This window comes from Anabrus simplex, chromosome 11 (assembly GCF_040414725.1).
Source record: "Anabrus simplex isolate iqAnaSimp1 chromosome 11, ASM4041472v1, whole genome shotgun sequence".
NCBI lineage: Eukaryota > Metazoa > Arthropoda > Insecta > Orthoptera > Tettigoniidae > Anabrus > Anabrus simplex.
Window position 1 is genome coordinate 124,485,117 of NC_090275.1, and position 19,480 is coordinate 124,504,596.

Sequence of the window (19,480 nt, forward strand, 5' to 3'; positions counted from 1 at the left end):
TATCCCTTATTTCGGATAAATTGATCGAATCACTTCATAATCAAAGTAACATTCATCTTTTACCAATAGCACAGATCAAAGTGACAGGAATTGTTCCAGATAATAGTATCAGGTGCAAAACGCAGGCTTTTGTTGAATTCAAGATCAATGGCAAGACATTTGAGCACATTTTTTAGTGGTGCCACCTCTCAATTGTAACATTATTTTGAGCTCTGATTTCAAGATCAAACACCGAGGAACTAGAAATTATGATGTCAATCTTGTCAAATTCAATAATACTGATTCTGTAGTACTACAGCTGATGGACAGAGGGGACGTGGAAGTTCAAAGAATAGGAGCCCAAATCGAAGACTCTGGTGGTGACTATATTTTGCCCGCTGAAAGCGAGGAAGCGCCAGCTGCAGGTAATAGTAGAGGGGGGATCCTGTAGTGGACGATATAGAGTCCCTACTACGAGAACATTCCATTGTCGGCCCGGAGTATTTCATGTCCTTAATGAGTGTGGCTGAAGACCCAGAGCTCAGTCTACAATTGGAGAGAGTCAAACAAGATGTTCTGAAAACATTTCCTCCTGTATTCGATAAAAACCGGGAGAGATCAAAGGTTCCGAATACCACTTAAATGTGACTAACCATTTCCCGTTTAAGGGATATCATATCCCTGAAAAGTGTCGGGACGACGCCAGGATGCTGATTCAACGAATGAAAGATGGAATAATTTCGCCTTGCGTGACACGGTACATTAATCCTCTGGCCACAGTTAGAAAGCCCAATGGCAGTATTAGAATTTGCTTGGATCCTCGCGTTCTCAATGAACGTATGATACTTGAGTACGATCGTCCTCCTCTTTTCAAGGACATTATCCGCAGATTTCATGGCAAGAAATTTATAGCTGCTTAGACGGGATTTCATCCTATTATCATATCCACATTGTTTCTCAATGGAGACTGTTCACTGATTTCATGTCACATATGTCTTCAAAAGACTCCCTTTTGGAATTTAGAACTCGTGGGCGGTGCTAATTCGACCATTAGGGGAGCATCTTTCAGATAAAATCAAAGCTATCTCAACTACTTATGTTGATGACATTCTGATAGCCTCAGACACGCTAGAACAACACGTCAAGGATGTTCATTGAGTACTGCGAGAACTACAAGATTAAATTTTTAAAATCAATGCACAAAAAGTCAGTTATTTCAGACTTCGGTCTTGTTTTTAGGAAATATGATCAGTAGAGATTGAATTCGACCTAACCAGCTAAGATACAATGCATCATAGACTTTCCAAGATCCCAAAGGAAAATAATGTAAGACAATTCTTAGGCCTTTGTCAATTTTTCGTGCAACATTTTCCAAGGTACACCGAGACTGTTGCACCTCTTCACCAACTATTATTGAAGAATAATCGGTGGAAATGGTCTGAAAAATGCGAAACGGCCTTTAATGCAACATAAAACATGCTGAAGAATTACGTTCAATTAGTTTACCCTGATTTTTCTGTACCATTCTTCATTGAGTGTGATGCTAGTACTGTTGGCATTGTTGCAGTCATATATCAGATCCTGATCATCGATTCTTGATTTCTTGCATGAGTCGAAATTGAGACCCCATGGGAGGTCGTACACCATCACCGAGCTAGAAGCCTTAGCCATTGTGTATTCACTTCAGTACTGGCATAAGATTATATATGGCAATCCCATCGCAAACTATACCGATCATAAACCATTAACTGTTATCCTTTCTTCTGACATGACCATTAAGAGAGTTACTTTTTATTCAACAGTTTAACCTAACAGTTATCCATAGACCAGGTCGCAAGAACATTTTAGCTGATGCACGTAGTCGAAATCCGAACTAAGTCGTTGTCATCCAACGCCTACAAGCAGTTGGCGTACTGTTTAACAAAAGTAAATGTAATTTCGTGTTTTAACCCATGGAAGTAATGAAAAAAATTATTATGATTTTAATAATGTTGAGTCTGTTAAAAAGATTGAAAATTGCTGGTCGATATTGAACTTTAAATATGCCAAACTCCTAACGTTTGCCTGTCTCATTCTGGTCTTTGTTTGCGGCTTCTTGCCATTGTTATTACTGCATGATGGTCGCCGCTATCTTATCTTATCAGATGACACGTTATTTATTTGGGTGGCTTTGATGATTATGATGAGATGATGGCTTGGCGACAATAGTAAAATAAGCGGGTTCTGCCGCCGCCTCCGCCTCATGGCTCCCAGAGGCCCCCTCCGCCTCCGCCTCACGAGTGGCCCTCCCAGAGGCTTCCTCCGCCTCCCCCTCCCGAGGGGCCTTCCCAGAGGCCTCCCGCGGGAAATTTGAATTGGAAAAAAGCCACGTGCTTTTTGACAGCTGTCATCGACAACAACGCATCGCTAACCTCACTGCTGCCATCTTGACGGAACTAAACGTCAGTGGTACCAACATAACTTAACGAGAGCGAGATTTGTATAGGTAAACAAAGCCACGTGCTTTTTGACAGCCACGTGCTTTTTGACAGAAACAACGTATCGCTAACCTCAGTACTGCCATCTTGACGGGCGTAAACCTCAGTAGTACCAACTTAACCTCACTAGCGCGAGATTTGAATCGGTAAACAAATCCACGTGCTTTTGACAGCTATCATCCGCCATCTTAAAACTACAGAGCACCGTGCTGCCCTCTTTATCGCAGTAGCTGCAAATTCGTCACCTGTCATCCGTAGTGCTGCCATCTTAACGGGCCTAAACCTTAGTGCTACCAACTTAACCTTACTAGCGCGAGATTTGAATCGGTAAACAAATCCACGTGCTTTTTTGACAGCTGTCAATCCATAGAGCACAGTGGTGCCCTCTTTAGCTACTTACCTTTGAAATGTGGTGGCGGATAATTTGAAAAATGCTTTTTGACAGCAGCCATCTTTAATCAAGAGAGCACCGTGCTGCCCTCGTTAGCTAGATACCTTTGAAATGTGGTGGCAGGCAATTCCACGTGATAGCAGCGATCTTTAATCAAGAGAGCACCGTGCTGCCCTCTTTGTGGCGGTGGCAAATTCCACGTACTCTTGTTTGGAAACAAACTCACGTGCTTTTTTCTGACAGTTGTCATCCGCCATCTTGCATCACAAACCTCAGTGCCGCACTCTTTAGCTAGATACCTTTTGAAATGTGGTGGCGGCAATTTGAAACATTCTATGTGCTCTTGTTTGGAAACAAAGCCACGTGCTTTTTTGACAGCTGTCATCCGCCATCTTTAATCAATAGAGCACTGTGCTGCTATCATGCGGGCAATTTCGTCAGCTGTCATCCGTCATCTTTAATTCACAGAGCACCGTGCTGCCCTCTTTATGACATGCAGTAGCGGTCAATTTGAAAAGTTCTGTTAGCTGTCATCAGCCATCTTTAATCTATAGAGCTCAGTGCTACACTCTTTAGTTGAAATATGGTGGCGGATAATTTAAAAAGAAAAATTCTACAGCAGCCATCTCTCGACGTTAATTGCACAAGATGGTGGCTATACATGACTCTTTAAAGGTGCTTATGCAAGATGGCCGCTATACATAGGTGCTTATGAGGCTCCCTTGGGATGCTTGCGCAAGATGGCGGTTATACAAGGCTCCTCATGAGACGCCCTAGGGGTGCTTGCGCAAGGTAGCAGCGACAAGACGGAGAATATACACAGCTCCTTTTGATACGGCCTAGAGGTGCTCACACAAGATGTTGGCTGCTCTGATGAAGAAAGCTAGCTTTGCATCGTGCAGGTATCTTTACAGCACTAAACCTCATTCCTTTGAAATGTGGTGGCGGGTAATTTGAAAAATTCTACGTGCTTTTTCTTAACAGCAGCTATCTTTAAACAATAGCGGCTATACATAAGCTGTTAAGGCCTCCTCTTATTTCAAGGCATAGCTCTATCGAACAATTTTTAAACCTGCATCGGGATAGCTAGAGTAAGCACGTGCTGCAGTGATGACGTCATTATGCATGTTTAGACTTGCAAATCACTAAAGAAACATAACAAGACTAGAATCGAACACTGTACTCTATGCCGTTAACTTTATCATGTGATCGGAACATTGATTTAAGTGTTTAGAACACTAAATAAGTGATCAAGACTAAAATAGAACACTGTACTCGGTACAACATGTGTTTAGAACATGTCAGAGGATACCTTTGTTCTACGAAGATTCCTTGTAGGGCTAATAGGTTAAAGGGGAAAAGAGCAAAAGGGCTAATGCGCTAATGGGCAAAAGGGCTAAAGGGCTAATGGGCTAAAGGTCTAGGGTGCCTCTCCTCTCTTTATCCGGGCTTGAGACCGGCTCTACAACTAGAGGCGGATTTAACACCCTAAGGAAGGGAGAATGTTGGGAAATAATCTATACGAATATAGCTACTCGATCGACTATATACTACAGATGGATGACTTAGTTGAGGGTAAGCGCTTACTTAATAATACCTGCACGACGTAATTCATGCTCTATTTCAAAAATATCTTCTTTGTACTGTGTGTAACCAGCATCATGATAGGCTCTTAGCAGTTGTAAACGTTTTACGAGTACGTTGGTGTCTTTACAGTGTCTTATATCTACATAGGGTAACAGAGGCTTGTTGTGAACTTTGAGTCTATATGCAGACAGTTGATGTGTAGGGACTTGTTTTGATGTAATACGTGCTTCAGCAGTAGCGTTTCTAGGTACAAACTTAACTTGTTCCGATAGCGATGAAGCGTTGAAATTTCCTTCTTCTTTACCTTGCATCTCTTCTTGAGATGTTTGCTCTGCGACAGAACGTGTAGTAGGCTTAGTAAATGAAGTAAACATCATCAAGCTGTAATGCCAATGAAACGTTAATATTTTCTTCTTCTTCTACTACTTTCCCTTTACTACTGTTTTGATCAACATCATTATCCTTATTATCATAATCATGATCTTGCCTCTCTTCATCTTGAAGTTTGTGCTTAGTAACAGAACTTGGAGCAGGCCTAGACAACAAGGGAGAAATAAAAATATCTCGCAGAGGTGAACTTTTTAAACATAAATCAGTGTTCACTGGAATATGGTTGAGCTCTTTGTATTTTGTTCCCGATGAAGCTACATTACACGCGGCTTCATGACGTTGAGCGTTGTATGCGTTCTTGAACTCTCTTCTACAATGTTTGCATTGAAAAATTGTCCTACATGATATCTCATGACGTCTCCTGTGATAGCTTCGCGAAAATGCTTTTCCACACTCTTCGCAAATATACCTAGAAATAGGTTTTCCCATGACGGACTTTTATCTTCTGCTAACAGATTCTTCTTTAAATCTACTTAACATTCGTTACTCTCTACTTCGATGATGCGAGAAGCTTAGCGATTAACAGTAAACTAACACAAAAGCGTATAACCAAGGTAGCAACAGTAAAGTTTAAGCACGTCAAGATAGCAGCAGTGAGGTTAGCGATGTTCTGTTGTTGAATTTTAAATTCCGCGCTACGACATTCCATAAGGTGGCAGCCTAGACGTTTAGCGCCGTAAATATGGCAACAGTGAGGTTAGCGATGCTCTATTTTCCTTCAAAATTAGGTTAGGGTCCGTCAAGATGACAGCTGTCAGAAAAAAAGCACGTGGCTATGTTTACCAAACAATAGCACGTGGTCGTGACGTCACGGTCATGTAATCAATCCTTAGCTCTGCGTCGTTAAGAGCAGCATTAAGATTAGCTGAACAGAGCAGCAGTATGAAAAGCAATGTTTTAAAGCGTATACACATCACCTATCGATTTTACATGCATCAAATATCGCACTAATCTTCTTCCGCTAGATCGTGCTGCTATCTTAGCATAACCTACACGTATGAACTTAAAGTATAAAGAATAGCCATGTTTCAAAGCGTGTACACATTACCTATCGATTTTGCATGCATCGACTCTCGTACTAAACTTCTTACGCTAGATTGTGCTGCTATCTTAGCATAACCTATAGGCATTACCTTAAAGTACAAAGAATAGCCATGTTTCAAAGCGTGTACACATTACCTATCGATTTTGCATGCATCGACTATCATACTAAACTTCTTCCGCTAGATTGTGCTGCTATCTTAGCATAATTTATACACATGAACTTAAGGTACAGAGAATAGCCATGTTTCAAAGAGTGTACAAATTATCTATAGATTTTGCATGCATCAAATATCGCACTAAAATTCTTCCGCTATCTTAGCATAGCCTATACGCATGAAATTAAAGTACAAGGAATAGCCATGTTTCAAAGCGTGCTCACATTACCTATGATTTCACATGAATCGACTATCATACTAAACTCCCTCCGTTAGATTGTGCTGCTAACTCAGTATAACCTATACCCATGAACTTAAAGTACAAAGAATAGCCATGTTTCACAGCGTGTACACATCACCTATCGATTTTGCATGCATCAACTATCGTACTAAACTTCTTCCGCTAGATTGTTCTGCTATCTTAGCATAACCTATACGCATGAACTTAAAGTACGCAGAATAGCCATATTTAAAAGCGTGTACACATTACCTATCGATTTGCATACATCAACTATCACACTAAACTTCTTCTACTAAATTGTGCTGCTATCTTAGCATAACCTATACACACGAACTTAAAGTACAAAGAATAGCCATGTTTCACAGCGTGTACACATCATCTATCGATTTTTCATGCATCAGCTATCGTACTAAACTTCTTCCGCTAGGTTGTACTGCTATCTTAGCATAACCTATACGCACGAACATAAAGCACAAAGAATAGCCAAGTTCAAAGCGTGTACACATCACCTATCGCTTTTGCATGCATCGTCTTTAGTACTAAACTCTTTCCACTAGAGCGTGCAACAACCTTATAAGTATGCTGCTAACTTAGTATAACTTATACGCATGAACTTAAAGCATAAATAATAGCGATGTATAAAAATCTTGTGAACATAGCAGCAGCAGCAGTAAGAATAGCAATGTTGTAAAGGCGTGTACGCATTTCCTATCGATTATACATGCATCAACTAGAGTACAAAACTTACCCCGCTAGAGTGTGCTTCTATCTTAGCATAAGCTATGTGCACGGATTTAAAGAACGAAGAATAGTTAAGTTTCAAATTGTGTGCACAAAACCTACCGATTTTGCATGCATCAACTATCGTACTAAACACATCCCGCTAGAATGTACATCGATCGCATGTGTTTGCGCTGCTACTTTAGCATGACCTATGCGAACGAACTTAAAGCACAAAGAATAGCGATGTTTGAAAATCTTGCGAACATATTAGCAGTAAGAATAGCAAGGTTTAAAAGCGTGTACATATCACCTTTTGATAATGCATACATCAACTATTGTACTAAACAACTTCTACGCGAGCGTGTGACCATCGCTTGTACGTGTGCTGCTATCTTAACATAACCTATGTGCACGAATTTAAAGCATAAAAATAGTTATGAGTAAAAATTTTGTGAACATAGCAGAGTGTTTACTACGTAGGTGCAGTCATTGAACTTTGCATGCTGAAGCAGCATACTACGTGACCGTGACGTCACGACTACATGCTCCTGTTTGGTAAACATAGCCACGTGCTTTTTTGACAGCTGTCTTCTTGACGGCGGTAAACATCAAGGCTGCCACCTTATGAATGTTATAGCACGGAATTTAAAATCCAACAACCGAACATTGCTAACCTCACTCTTGCCATCTTGATCGGCTTAAACCTTACTGTTGCTACCTTGGTTATACGCTTTTGTGTTAGTTTACTGTTAATCGCTAAGCTGTTCGCATCATCGAAGTAGAGAGTAACAAATGTTAAGTAGATTTAAAGAAGAATCTGTTAGCAGAAGATAGAAGTCCTCATGGAAAAACCTATTACTAGGTATATTTGCGAAGAGTGTGGAAAAGCATTTTCTCGAAGCTATCACAGGAGACGTCATGAGATATCATGTAGGACAATTTTTCAATGCAAACATTGTAGAAGAGAGTTCAAGAACGCATACAACGCTCAACGTCATGAAGCCGCGTGTAATGTAGCTTCATCGGGAACAAAATACAAAGAGCTCAACCATATTCCAGCGAACACTGATTTATGTTTAAAAAGTACACCTCTGCGAGATATTTTTAATTCTCCCTTGTTGTCTAGGCCTGCTCCAAGTTCTGTTACTAAGCACAAACTTCAAGATAAAGAGAGGCAAGATCATGATTATGATAATAAGGATAATGATGTTGATCAAAACAGTAGTAAAGGGAAAGTACAAGAAGAAGAAGAAGAAAATATTAATGTTTCATTGGCATTACAGCTTGATGATTTTACTTCATTTACTAAGCCTACTACACGTTCTGTCGCAGAGCAAACATCTCAAGAAGAGATGCAAGGTAAAGAAGAAGGAAATTTCAACGCTTCATCGCTATCGAAACAACTTAAGTTTGTACCTAGAAACGCTACTGCTGAAGCACGTATTACATCAAAACAAGTCCCTACACATCAACTGTCTGCATATAGACTCAAAGTTCACAACAAGCCTCTGTTACCCTATGTAGATATAAGATACTGTAAAGACCCCAACGTACTCGTAGAACGTTTACAACTGCTAAGAGCCTATCATAATGCTGGTTACACACAGTACAAAGAAGATATTTTTGTAATAGAGCATGAATTACGTCGTGTAGGTATTATTAAGTAAGCGCTTACCCTCACCTAAGTCATCCATCTGTAGTATATAGTCGATCGAGTAGCTATATTCGTATAGATTATTTCCCAACATTCTCCCTTCCTTAGGGTGTTAACTCCGCCTCTAGTTGTAGAGCCGGTCTCAAGCCCGGATAAGGAGAGGAGAGGCACCCTAGCCCTTTAGCCCTTTAGCCTATTAGCCCTTTAGCTTTTTAGCCCTTTTGCCCATTTGCCCATTAGCCCTTTTGCCCATTCGCCCTTTAGCCTATTAGCCCTACAAGGAATGTGCGGTAATCTAATCTTCTTAGAACAAAGGTATACCCTGATATGTTCTAAACACATGTTGTATCGAGTTCAGTGTTCTATTTTAGTATTGATCACTTATTTAGTGTTCTAAACACTTCAATCAATGTTCCGATCACATGATAAAGTTAACGGCATAGAGTACAGTGTTCGATTCTAGTCTTGTTACGTTTCTTTAGTGATTTGCAAGTCTAAACATGCATAATGACGTCATCACTGCAGCACGTGCTTACTCTAGCTATCCCGATGCAGGTTTAAACTTGTTCGATAGAGCTATGCCTTGAAATAAGAGGAGGCCTTAACAGCTTATGTATAGCCGCGATTGTTTAATGATAGCTGCTGTTAAGGAAAAGCAAGTAGAGTTTTTCAAATTACCCGCCACCACATTTCAAAGGAATGAGGTTTAGTGCTGTAAAGATACCTGCACGATGCAAAGCTAGCTTTCTTCATCAGAGCAGCCAACATCTTGTGTGAGCACCTCTAGGCCGTATCAAAAGGAGCTGTGTATATTCTCCGTCTTGTCGCTGCTACCTTGCGCAAGCACCCCTAGGGAGTCTCATAAGAGCAGCGGCCATCTTGTGCAAGCGTTCTTAAGCTGCCTCATAAGAAGCTATGTATAGCCGCGATCTTGTAGAATTAGATAGCTGCCAATGCCAAAGGGCCTAAGTAGGGATCGAACCGTCGATCTCATCATTAGACTATGTTTTTCTTATGCTATCATGTTCCTGATACTGCAAACCCAGGTAACAGGTGGAAAAATTTTATCCGTCTTGCTCTACGATGCACCGTTTTCGAGATATTTAACATTTTGCATTTAAGCCCCAAATTTAATGAATCTAACCAGCACGGTACGTTATACTCTCTACCATAGCTAGACCTGATCATGTTACGAAGACTTGCTTCAATACAAGCTAAAACAGAGCAAATGCCAAAGGACCTAAGTAGGAACCGAACCGTCCATCTCATCATTAGACTATGTTTCTCTTGTTCCTGATACTGTGAACCTAGGTATTTGGCGGAAAAATTTTGTCCGTTTTGCTCTACGACGCACCGTTTTCGAGATATTTAACATTTTGCATTTAAGCCCCAAATTTAATGAATCGAACTAGCATAACACGTTAGCCTCTAAGCTAGCTTTCTTCATAAGTGCAGCGGCCATCTTGCGCAAGCACCCTTAAGGCGTCTCATAAGGAGTCATGTATAGAGGCCATCTTGTGTCCACCATCTTGCGCAAGCATCCTTAGGGCATCTCTAGTCATCTTGTGCAAGGACCCTTAAGCCACCTCATAAGAGCAACCGCCATCTTGCGCAAGCATCCCTAGGGCGTCTCATGAGGAGCCTTGTATAACCGCCATCTTGCGCAAGCATCCCAAGGGTGCCTCATAAGTACCTATGTATAGCGGCCATCTTGCATAAGCACCTTTAAAGAGTCATGTATAGCCACCATCTTGTGCAATTACCGTCAAGAGATGGCTGCTGTAGAATTTTACTTTTTAAATTATCCGCCACCATATTTCAACTAAAGAGTGTAGCACTGAGGTTTGCGATGTAAGATGGCGGATGACAGCTGACAAAAAGCGCGTGAGTTTGTTTACTAAACAAGAGCAGTGGAATTTTTCAATTTGCCGCCACCACATTTCAAATGTATCTAGCTAAAGGTGGCAGCACGGTGCTCTCTTGATTAATGATGGCGGATGACAGCTAACAGAACTTTTCAAATTGACCGCTACTACATGTCATAAAGAGGGCAGCACGGTGCTCTGTGAATTAAAGATGGCGGATGATAGCTGACGAAATTGCCCGCATGATAGCAGCACAGTGCTCTATTGATTAAAGATGGCGGATGACAGCTGTCAAAAAAGCACGTGGCTTTGTTTCCAAACAAGAGCACATAGAATTTTTCAAATTGCCGCCACCACATTTCAAAAGGTATCTAGCTAAAGAGTGCGGCACTGAGGTTTGTGATGCAAGATGGCGGATGACAACTGTCAGCAAAAAGCACGTGAGTTTGTTTCCAAACAAGAGTACGTGGAATTTGCCACCGCCACAAAGAGGGCAGCACGGTGCTCTCTTGATTAAAGATCGCTGCTGTCACGTGGAATTGCCTGCCACCACATTTCAAAGGTATCTAGCTAAAGAGAGCAGCACTGTGCTCTCTTGATTAAAGATGGCTGCTGTAAAAAAAGCATTTTTCAAATTATCTGCCACCACATTTCAAAGGTAAGTAGCTAAAGAGGGCACCACTGTGCTCTATGGATTGACAGCTGTCAAAAAAGCACGTGGATTTGTTTACCGATTCAAATCTCGCGCTAGTAAGGTTAAGTTGGTAGCACTGAGGTTTAGGCCCGTTAAGATGGCAGCACTGCGGATGACAGGTGGCGAATTTGCAGCTACTGCGATAAAGAGGGCAGCACGGTGCTCTGTAGTTTAAAGATGGCGGATGACAGCTGGATTTGTTTACCGATTCAAATCTCGCGCTAGTTAGGTTAAGTTGGTACCAGAGGTTTAGGGCCGTCAAGATGGCAGCAGTGAGGTTAGCGATGCATTGTTGTCGATGACAGCTGTCAAAAAGCACGTGGTTTTGTTTACCCATTCAAATTTCCCGCAGGGGGCGGAGGAGGCCTCTGGGAGCCCTGAGGCGGAGGCGGCGGCAGAACCCGCTTATTGTACTACGGGCGTCTGTAAATGTCAGTCCTGGGGTGTGTTCCGAGTTCTGTTATTATGCGGGAACGCGTTATGTATCTTTTCCATTGATATTTCCTAATTTGGTTGGGATAGTTACCCACCTTGTTTTATTATTATTAAATCTGGTTTCCTTTAATTATGTAGTTCTTTTATTCGCGGTTGGAGCCACTGATTTTTAATTTCTAACATTAGTGCGCAGGAAAATGTACGCCTCTATTTCCGATGATTAGAGCCGACAATAGTCTCACAACATAAGGTAAATGTCAAGAGTGTTAGCACGACCAGGGATAAAATAAGCAAAGGACTACTTACGAATAATCCCAACAAAAGGCCGTCGCTGATTGAGGAAGCTCTGTGTACAAGAGGTCTAGCGAATCAACTAAAATAAGCTTAATTAACTAATTGGCTGAAATAATAACTCAAATTAAATTGATCAAACAAAATTTAATTAGGTAAATAATTTAAGAATTTTCGACCTCAAAAATAATTTCTTTTTTTATCAATTTCCACTGCACAATGAACGTGAACACCTTTCAGAATAATTAATCAAGGATATCAATTGAAAATAAATTATTTTAACACTACTCAACTTGCCAGGAGGCAGAAAATCTTTTGAACAATAAACAAACGTAGATCAATAGAAGATCAATTTTTTTTTTGCTAGTTGCTTTACGTCGCACTGACACAGATAGGTCTTATGGCGACGATGGGACAGGGAAGGGCTGGGAGTGGGAAGGAAGCGGCCGTGGCCTTAATTAAGGTACAGCCCCAGCATTTGCCTGGTGTGAAAATGGGAAACTACGGAAAACCATCTTCAGGGCTGCCGACAGTGGGGTTCGAACCTACTATCTCCCGAATACTGGATACTGCCCGCACTTAAGCGACTGCAGCTATCGACTCCTGCTCTACAAATCGACTATACGACCTATTTGGGGCACTGCAGCCAAGTCGCACCTGTAAAAAGTGCTGCGCACGATGGTAGGAAACCAATGACGACCTGCATGAACGGTACCAGCTCCCCACCATACGTAGTACAGCTGTGAAGTTTTACGATGCGCTCACTGAGAGTAAAAATCCGCTGATTAGAAACTTAGGGAACTATGATACCCCAGGTCTTCGGTACCGATACTGATACTCTAACCCCACACCACCACTAAGGAGTGCAGAACACATTCTGGTCAGCACGTAGCTCGACAAACTACCAAACAGAAATGCAATACTAGATAGAAATATTAAGAAAAAGCACCCAAGGCCCAAATTGGGTCGAAGGGCTAAAATTCCCCAATGGTACCGGGATCTCCCGGAACCGATGAGAATTTTGGCTGCCATAAATAAGAATACGGTGCAATAACTATGGTAATCTTGCTATTGATATCAGGGATAGGTAGAATTTACTACGACAGGAAAAATCCGTAATTGAGAAGTGGATTTTATGAATGGATCGAGTAACCTAACGAGTATTTGGGAATCAGAATGATATGGTTAGGTAGAGACATGCAGTAGAGCCATGTTGTTTGTGTCATTGGGAAAACAAGAATGAATATTATGGTAGACTAGGAAGTTAGGTATCGTCATGATGAGATAATATGTGATCCAGTAAAGTGAAGGTAGTTTTATTTTAGTGTTATGCGCCGAGATAAATGTGTCTATGAGAAGAGATTAAGATATTTAAAAGGAAATGGCTACGTTAAGAAAGTATTATGGTTGAAATAAATGAACTAGGTGTTGTATTGAAGGAAATTAATAATCGTCGAAGAGAACTGATGTGAGGAAGGCACAGAAGAGATGGAATTAATGAGAAATGTGTGGAGCTTAAGGCTGGATCTTGTACAGGCGGTATTGAGATCTCATCGAGGGAGCAAAAAAGTATAATGTTGACACATCTAACCTAGATTAGTGAATGTAAAGCCAAGTCCATAGTATTGGATTCAAAGAACTGAATATACGTTAGAAGAGACTTATACTATCTTCATAGTTGAAAATATATTTTTAGATGAGAGCTGTAATCGATTAAGAATGAATAGAATTAGAATTCTGTTAAAGATTTTCATTTTCTGAGGTTACGACATATGATTGAAGTACCGGTACTCAAATTATGTACGGTTAGGCTAATAGATGCAAGATTTTTACTTGGCAAGGAAAGCTATGAAACTTAGCACATCATTCGAAGGTAGTCATGATAAGCAATCATGTTGGGAACACAATTTAGTGGTCAGGAATAATTTCAAATTTAGGAAACTGGCAGATAGATTTGTGGTAAATAAGATTGTTTCAAGGAAAGTCTGTGGACAGTATTTAAAAGGAGTAAGTTCAGTCACCGGAATAATATATCATAATGTTACGTTAGCTCATATCAAACAGGTGATGATCATAATTGGAAAACTAAAATGTACCCTATTTGCAAATAGAACCATTCCCATGTGATTAATTTGATTTTAAGGCTTATGCAGTGAACCATTATTCTAATTTTCTCTTTCCTAAACATTTTATTTTGCTTTAATAAATCGTATAGTTAAGATTAACCATATGTGGTGAAATTATTTATAGGTAGGAGTTGTAGAATAGTTAGTAGGTGTAAATGAAAAGCGATATCTATCTGTTCATGTTGTTAAACCTAGTGCGTAGGGTGGAGACGTCCATCTGGGGGATTGATAGGCCATAATTTTTAAGAGCACCGTACCACTCTTCAGACTCCACGTTAAACGAAGGTATTTACCTTAACTATACTCTGAGATCATCTGAGCTGTCGGAGAATTTTAATACGCCTCTACTGGACGCAGTAAGGTGCATTGGAAAATAACAGTTTAGCCCACCTGTAGTAGAAAGGGTGTCTACGTATCTTGTTTGGATTTGCTCTTGTGAACATTGAAAACCCTGTCAATATTGCTATTATGAAACAGCCGAAGGGTTTGATATTATTACAACATTCCCCCTGTTCAAGTAAAGTTTGTTAATTGGTTCTCCGGGTTTCGACCGTGTTTTTTTAACATAGCGCAACGTAATTGGTGACTCAAGCTTCTGCGATCACCTGCCTTGGCGAACTCTTCAACGATAGAACCGTCTGGCGGCGAACTGTGGACCTCAACATTAAGAATGGTGCTTGCATGGTTTGTGCATCAAAACCCACCGTGATGTGGTAGCCGTTATCCATCACTTTTTGTTTTGGTGGGTTTTTTGTAACTTTCACCAAAATTTACTTGCAACTTACTATCCCAGGAGTATATTATAAGGTATTCTGTTGTATGGTTTCAATCTTGAGTTCTGAAACACCTTTCGAGAAGATTTCAAGGTAGCAACGTCCTTCTAATATATTATCTTGGACTTTATTCGAAGAAATTCTGGCTGTGTGAAAGACTACCTCGTATTATATTTTGAAAAATCTGTGGAAATTAAATGAATTTACTCCTATGGCCTCTTTTTGAAATGACTAGCATCTTGAATGTCGGAAGTAATTTGTAGGACTTTCTAAAGGCAGATTATCTGCACGTAATCAGGAAATTTGGTGTTTATTTGAAAGTAATATGTAAAATGTTTTGAGTCATAACCCAATTGAAATGTAACAGAATATGTGATCATCACCACCACCAGAAATCTATTTCGTACTGATGAGGAAATGGGTACAGGATTAATTCGATGCATGTCGTTTTGGATGTTTACGGGTAAGCTATTTTGTTGCTTTCTGTGTTTATGATTATTATCCTTGTGTAATTTTATTTGAGTTTTATTTGTTGAGGTTAATGTTTGGGAAAGTTATAATCTTGATCATATGCTTCTTACTGTTTGGAGTTTCTTTAAATTATCTCATTCTGGGTTGCTGTTTAACTTTAATGTTATTCTTGATATATTTGAATGCCTTTAGCCGTACAAGGAATGATCGGGTCGAATTAACTGTTTAATGAGCCTGTATTTGGCGATTTCAAAAGTATTTGTTCTAGACAATGACTCAGGAAAATTTAAAGGTAATTTTTGTGAATGTTATGTGAGTGGAACCAGGTGCCTCTACCGTTGCTTCCTATATTACTTCCTCTTTATTTGTTTTTCCGGGATTAATAGCTGCCTCTGTAAATCCCTGGTAGAGTGTCGGCCTCCGGATCCCAAGACAGCGGGTACAAACACGGCAGGGGTAGTCGGATTTTTGAAGGGCGGGAAAAAGTCCATTCGACACTCCATGTCGTACGACATCGGCATGTAAAAGATCTCTGGTGACACATTTGGTATTTACCCGACAAAATTAATTAAATCTCAACCATAGACGCCCAAGAGAGATCCGGTTTACTCTGTCTGCCATCTAGTGGGCCTAGAGTAAAACGGAACGTCGAAATTTACGAGCAGACAGCCAGATGGCGTCAAATCGAAATGTATGCAGACGGTAGCTGAGGCCATACGATTATTATTATTATTATTATTATTATTATTATTATTATTATTATTATTATTATTATTATTATTATTATTATTATGGGATAATTAGAGTTCTATGAATTTTCTTATATTTTAATTATTGTCTTGGGGGTTTAAAATTTCTTAACCTTAATTCCCTTGTTTGGTTTTTCTCTGGTTTTGAGCAAGTCTTGTTGCTGGGACATGCCTACCTTTCTTCATGGGTAGGATTTTGTACTCGATGTTGAACTGACAATGATCACGTGAAGTGGAATGGTGATTGTTATTGGTGAAGTTATTTTACTTCATTCATTCATTTTCTAATTTATCCTTCCATTTAATTTTAATATTATTACTGTTCGAGTTCTGCTGTTTCACAACCTCTAAACACAAGTGCAGTAATAGATTTCTAGGGGAAACTTAAAATTTTAGTCAGTTTAATTCGGCCTTGAAAACATAGGAAATCCATGGGATAATAAAATGGTATTGTACAAATTATTTAAGAAAATCATCATTTAATTGTAAGTTTCAATACTTGAATGTAAGTTATCAAGTCTGAAACTTTCAGAGAGCAGTAGAATTTGTTCAGTTCATTACATTATTTTCTTAATTTTATTCATGACTTGTTTATTGGCCTTCTGTAAGATTGGTATTCCTTAGTGTTGATTGCAACCATCAATTCATTTGGGTGTTGGTGTTTGTAATTACACTTGTTGTTGTCTTGTTATTGTGGGAGTTTTCTGGCCACAAGAATAAATAAAAAGAACACCAAAATAAAGACATGCATCGGCCGTTTTCGATTACTTTATATGGCACACCCTCCTTTTCGGTTGCTAAGGGAGTTCTACATATCCTCCCCCCCCCCACAATACTTGTTTCGGGATGGTAGATCATATGTGATGCACGTTTGGTTGAGAGCTAAGCTAGAACATCTCGGTCAATTTCGAAATTTTCTTTTCCACCACTTCTACCCCCATATGCCGGCGTGGGATTTAAACGGCATTCGGGGTGTCATCATTCATTTCAGCGACCCCGAAAGCAATGCATTGGACACCAGTGTTGGTGGTTTTTTAATATTGTTTTAAAGTGACCCCTCTCTAAGGATGCTACGGGTGTCTTAAGCTCACAATATATTTTTGCAGATAGTAAGTAGTAACTTTTGTTGACATCGAACCTGAAGACATGAACACACACACATACAGATATTTTTACTTATATAAATAATTTTTCTTGCAGCTCCATGGAACTCTTCCTGCTATGCTGATGAAGAAGGAGGTGGTTGTAATCAGCCCCATCTTCTGTTGGGTCTCGTATAGTTGGGCGTTCATCTTCGTTACCGACCAAGAGATATGTACCTTCATTCGTCCTGGGGACATTCCGTCAGGCACCTTTGAGGTTGGTTATCTCATATTTCCTTCAATAAATTTTCTGAAAGAAGTAGTACAATAATGCAACACATTGTATTACTCGGCCAATTTCGATTTTAAAAATTGGAATTTTTTTTGGGACATCCTTGAATAGTCGCGCTTCGTCTCGTAGAGCTTCATTAATTTGCGATAGGTGGCAGCGCTGGACACGACTCGTCGAGGCAAAGACATATGGTACATTTTTGTTTTCGCCATGAAGTTTGAAGTTACTGTACTAGAACTTGTAACCGTATCAGTTGGTTACTAACTTTCTCTCTATATTATTATTAATAATTCTATTCATGATATTTTATATTCAGATTTTCATCATTTTGATTGTATTATTGATTAAATATCACGCATCCCATTTCATCTAATCGATAAAAAATAATGCTACATTTTAAAACACATTGATATTTCAACTTGTAAGTGAGGAGATGTAGAAGCTAGCATGGTGTTGGGAAACGAGACTAATTTAGAAGATATTGCGACAGGCAAGAGGAAGTTCTCGTAAAGTTTCGACCGTTCTGGCGTGGGCAACCGTTTTTTTGGGCGGTTTGTGGGGGAGGGGGGGGTGCGAAGAAGTCGAGAGTCCCACGGCGAAAACTATGCCCTTTTGCTCATTTGTTTCCAAGGACTACCGGATGAGTCGGAAAATATCAATTCATGCATTGACGGGGGAGAAAACTATCTGAATTTGAGGCAAAACATCCTTCAAGCCAGAGCAGAAAGTAATATGGAGTGAAATAAATTTATTTAGTGAAGGTGAAGAGGAAGAAGTTTTCTTAACAAGCGGCGCTTTTGAGGGTGTAATTTTGATTTATTTAGTGGATTTGTGATGCGATAATTTAGATTAGTCCGAAATGGTGATTCTAGCCAAGGGCCGTGGTGTTTATAACGAGTGTTTGGCCTCCTCGTCCTTATGACCTGGAGATGCCTTGATCGGTAGACAGAGCTAAGAGTATTCTAGCCTTCGTCATCTTGGCTATCTTGTTTACCTGAGATCTAATAGTCTAAATACGGACGTAGGAACGTATCTTTCTATTAGATCTCAGTACGGGAGCTCGTGTCATCTTTCTCAGTATTGGAAATCTAATTTTGGGAGTGGAGTCTTGGGAATATTGCCCCAGGCCTCACAGACATAAAACAGTGTGGGCCTGATACATGCTAAATAAATATTTATTTTAATTGAAATAGAAATATATTTATGTTTAACTTTAGTATTTGTATTTCCAATTAGTTAAGTGTGAAGTGGATGCTTATTGACTTATTTTATAGATATTCATTTTACGACCTATTATGTAGTTTTAGAGTTACTTACATGTATCTTATTTCAAGTTTTAGATTATTTAATTTTCGAGTAAAACCTTGTGCTTGTGGAAGCTAGAGTTGACTGGGAAGTATTTGATACTTTCCAATAAAAAAATAAAAGTAATAATTATATGTGTTTACCAGTCGCACTGTACATAATGATGTACACGATTTCCGCAGTCATCGAGACTGTCACAATCAGCCTAGTGACCCCCAAAGCAGTGTATTCAACACTAATCTCGGTCATTTTATACTGTATAGTTTTAAGCCCTTCTCAGCTTCTACCTCAATGGAGACTGAACGTGGACTCAAACAGTATCAAGAGCGTCACAGTTCGTATAAGAGACACATAAACAATGGATTTCGACATTAATGTCGGTTACTTTCCATCATTTTTGCACGTCAGCCCCTCTCATTCCCCACCCCCAGCTGAAGCGGTGATTTTTCATCTCCATAATATTTTCTCTAAGATGGTAAGTCATATGTGTACCAAGTTTCGTTGAGAGCAATTCTGGAACATACCCACACACCGTACATCCATAATATCCGTTATATTTAGTTTCATTTTCACCGCCTCTCAACCTCCATACTGATTGCGGCTGAAGTATGACTTAACCATCCAGACTGTCACAGATCAACTCTGTGACCTCGTAAAGAACGTATTCGACATTAATATCAGTAAAAAATCGTTTATTTTTATATTTCACCATCTCCCCTAGGTGTGCTAGGGGTGTTTTACCCCAACAGATTTTTT

General features: G+C 39.8%; 1 protein-coding gene across 1 annotated transcript in view; it reads left to right on the forward strand.

Annotated features, from left to right (window-relative positions):
• The window catches only part of LOC137502686 (mite allergen Der p 3-like), a 109,227-nt gene that overhangs the window by 13,707 nt on the left and 76,040 nt on the right, over positions 1 to 19,480 (forward strand). Inside the window, exon 2 of the mRNA XM_068229629.1 lies at positions 17,246 to 17,404. Coding sequence (XP_068085730.1) covers positions 17,246 to 17,404 — 159 coding nt within the window. The remainder of the gene's footprint in view (positions 1 to 17,245; positions 17,405 to 19,480) is intronic.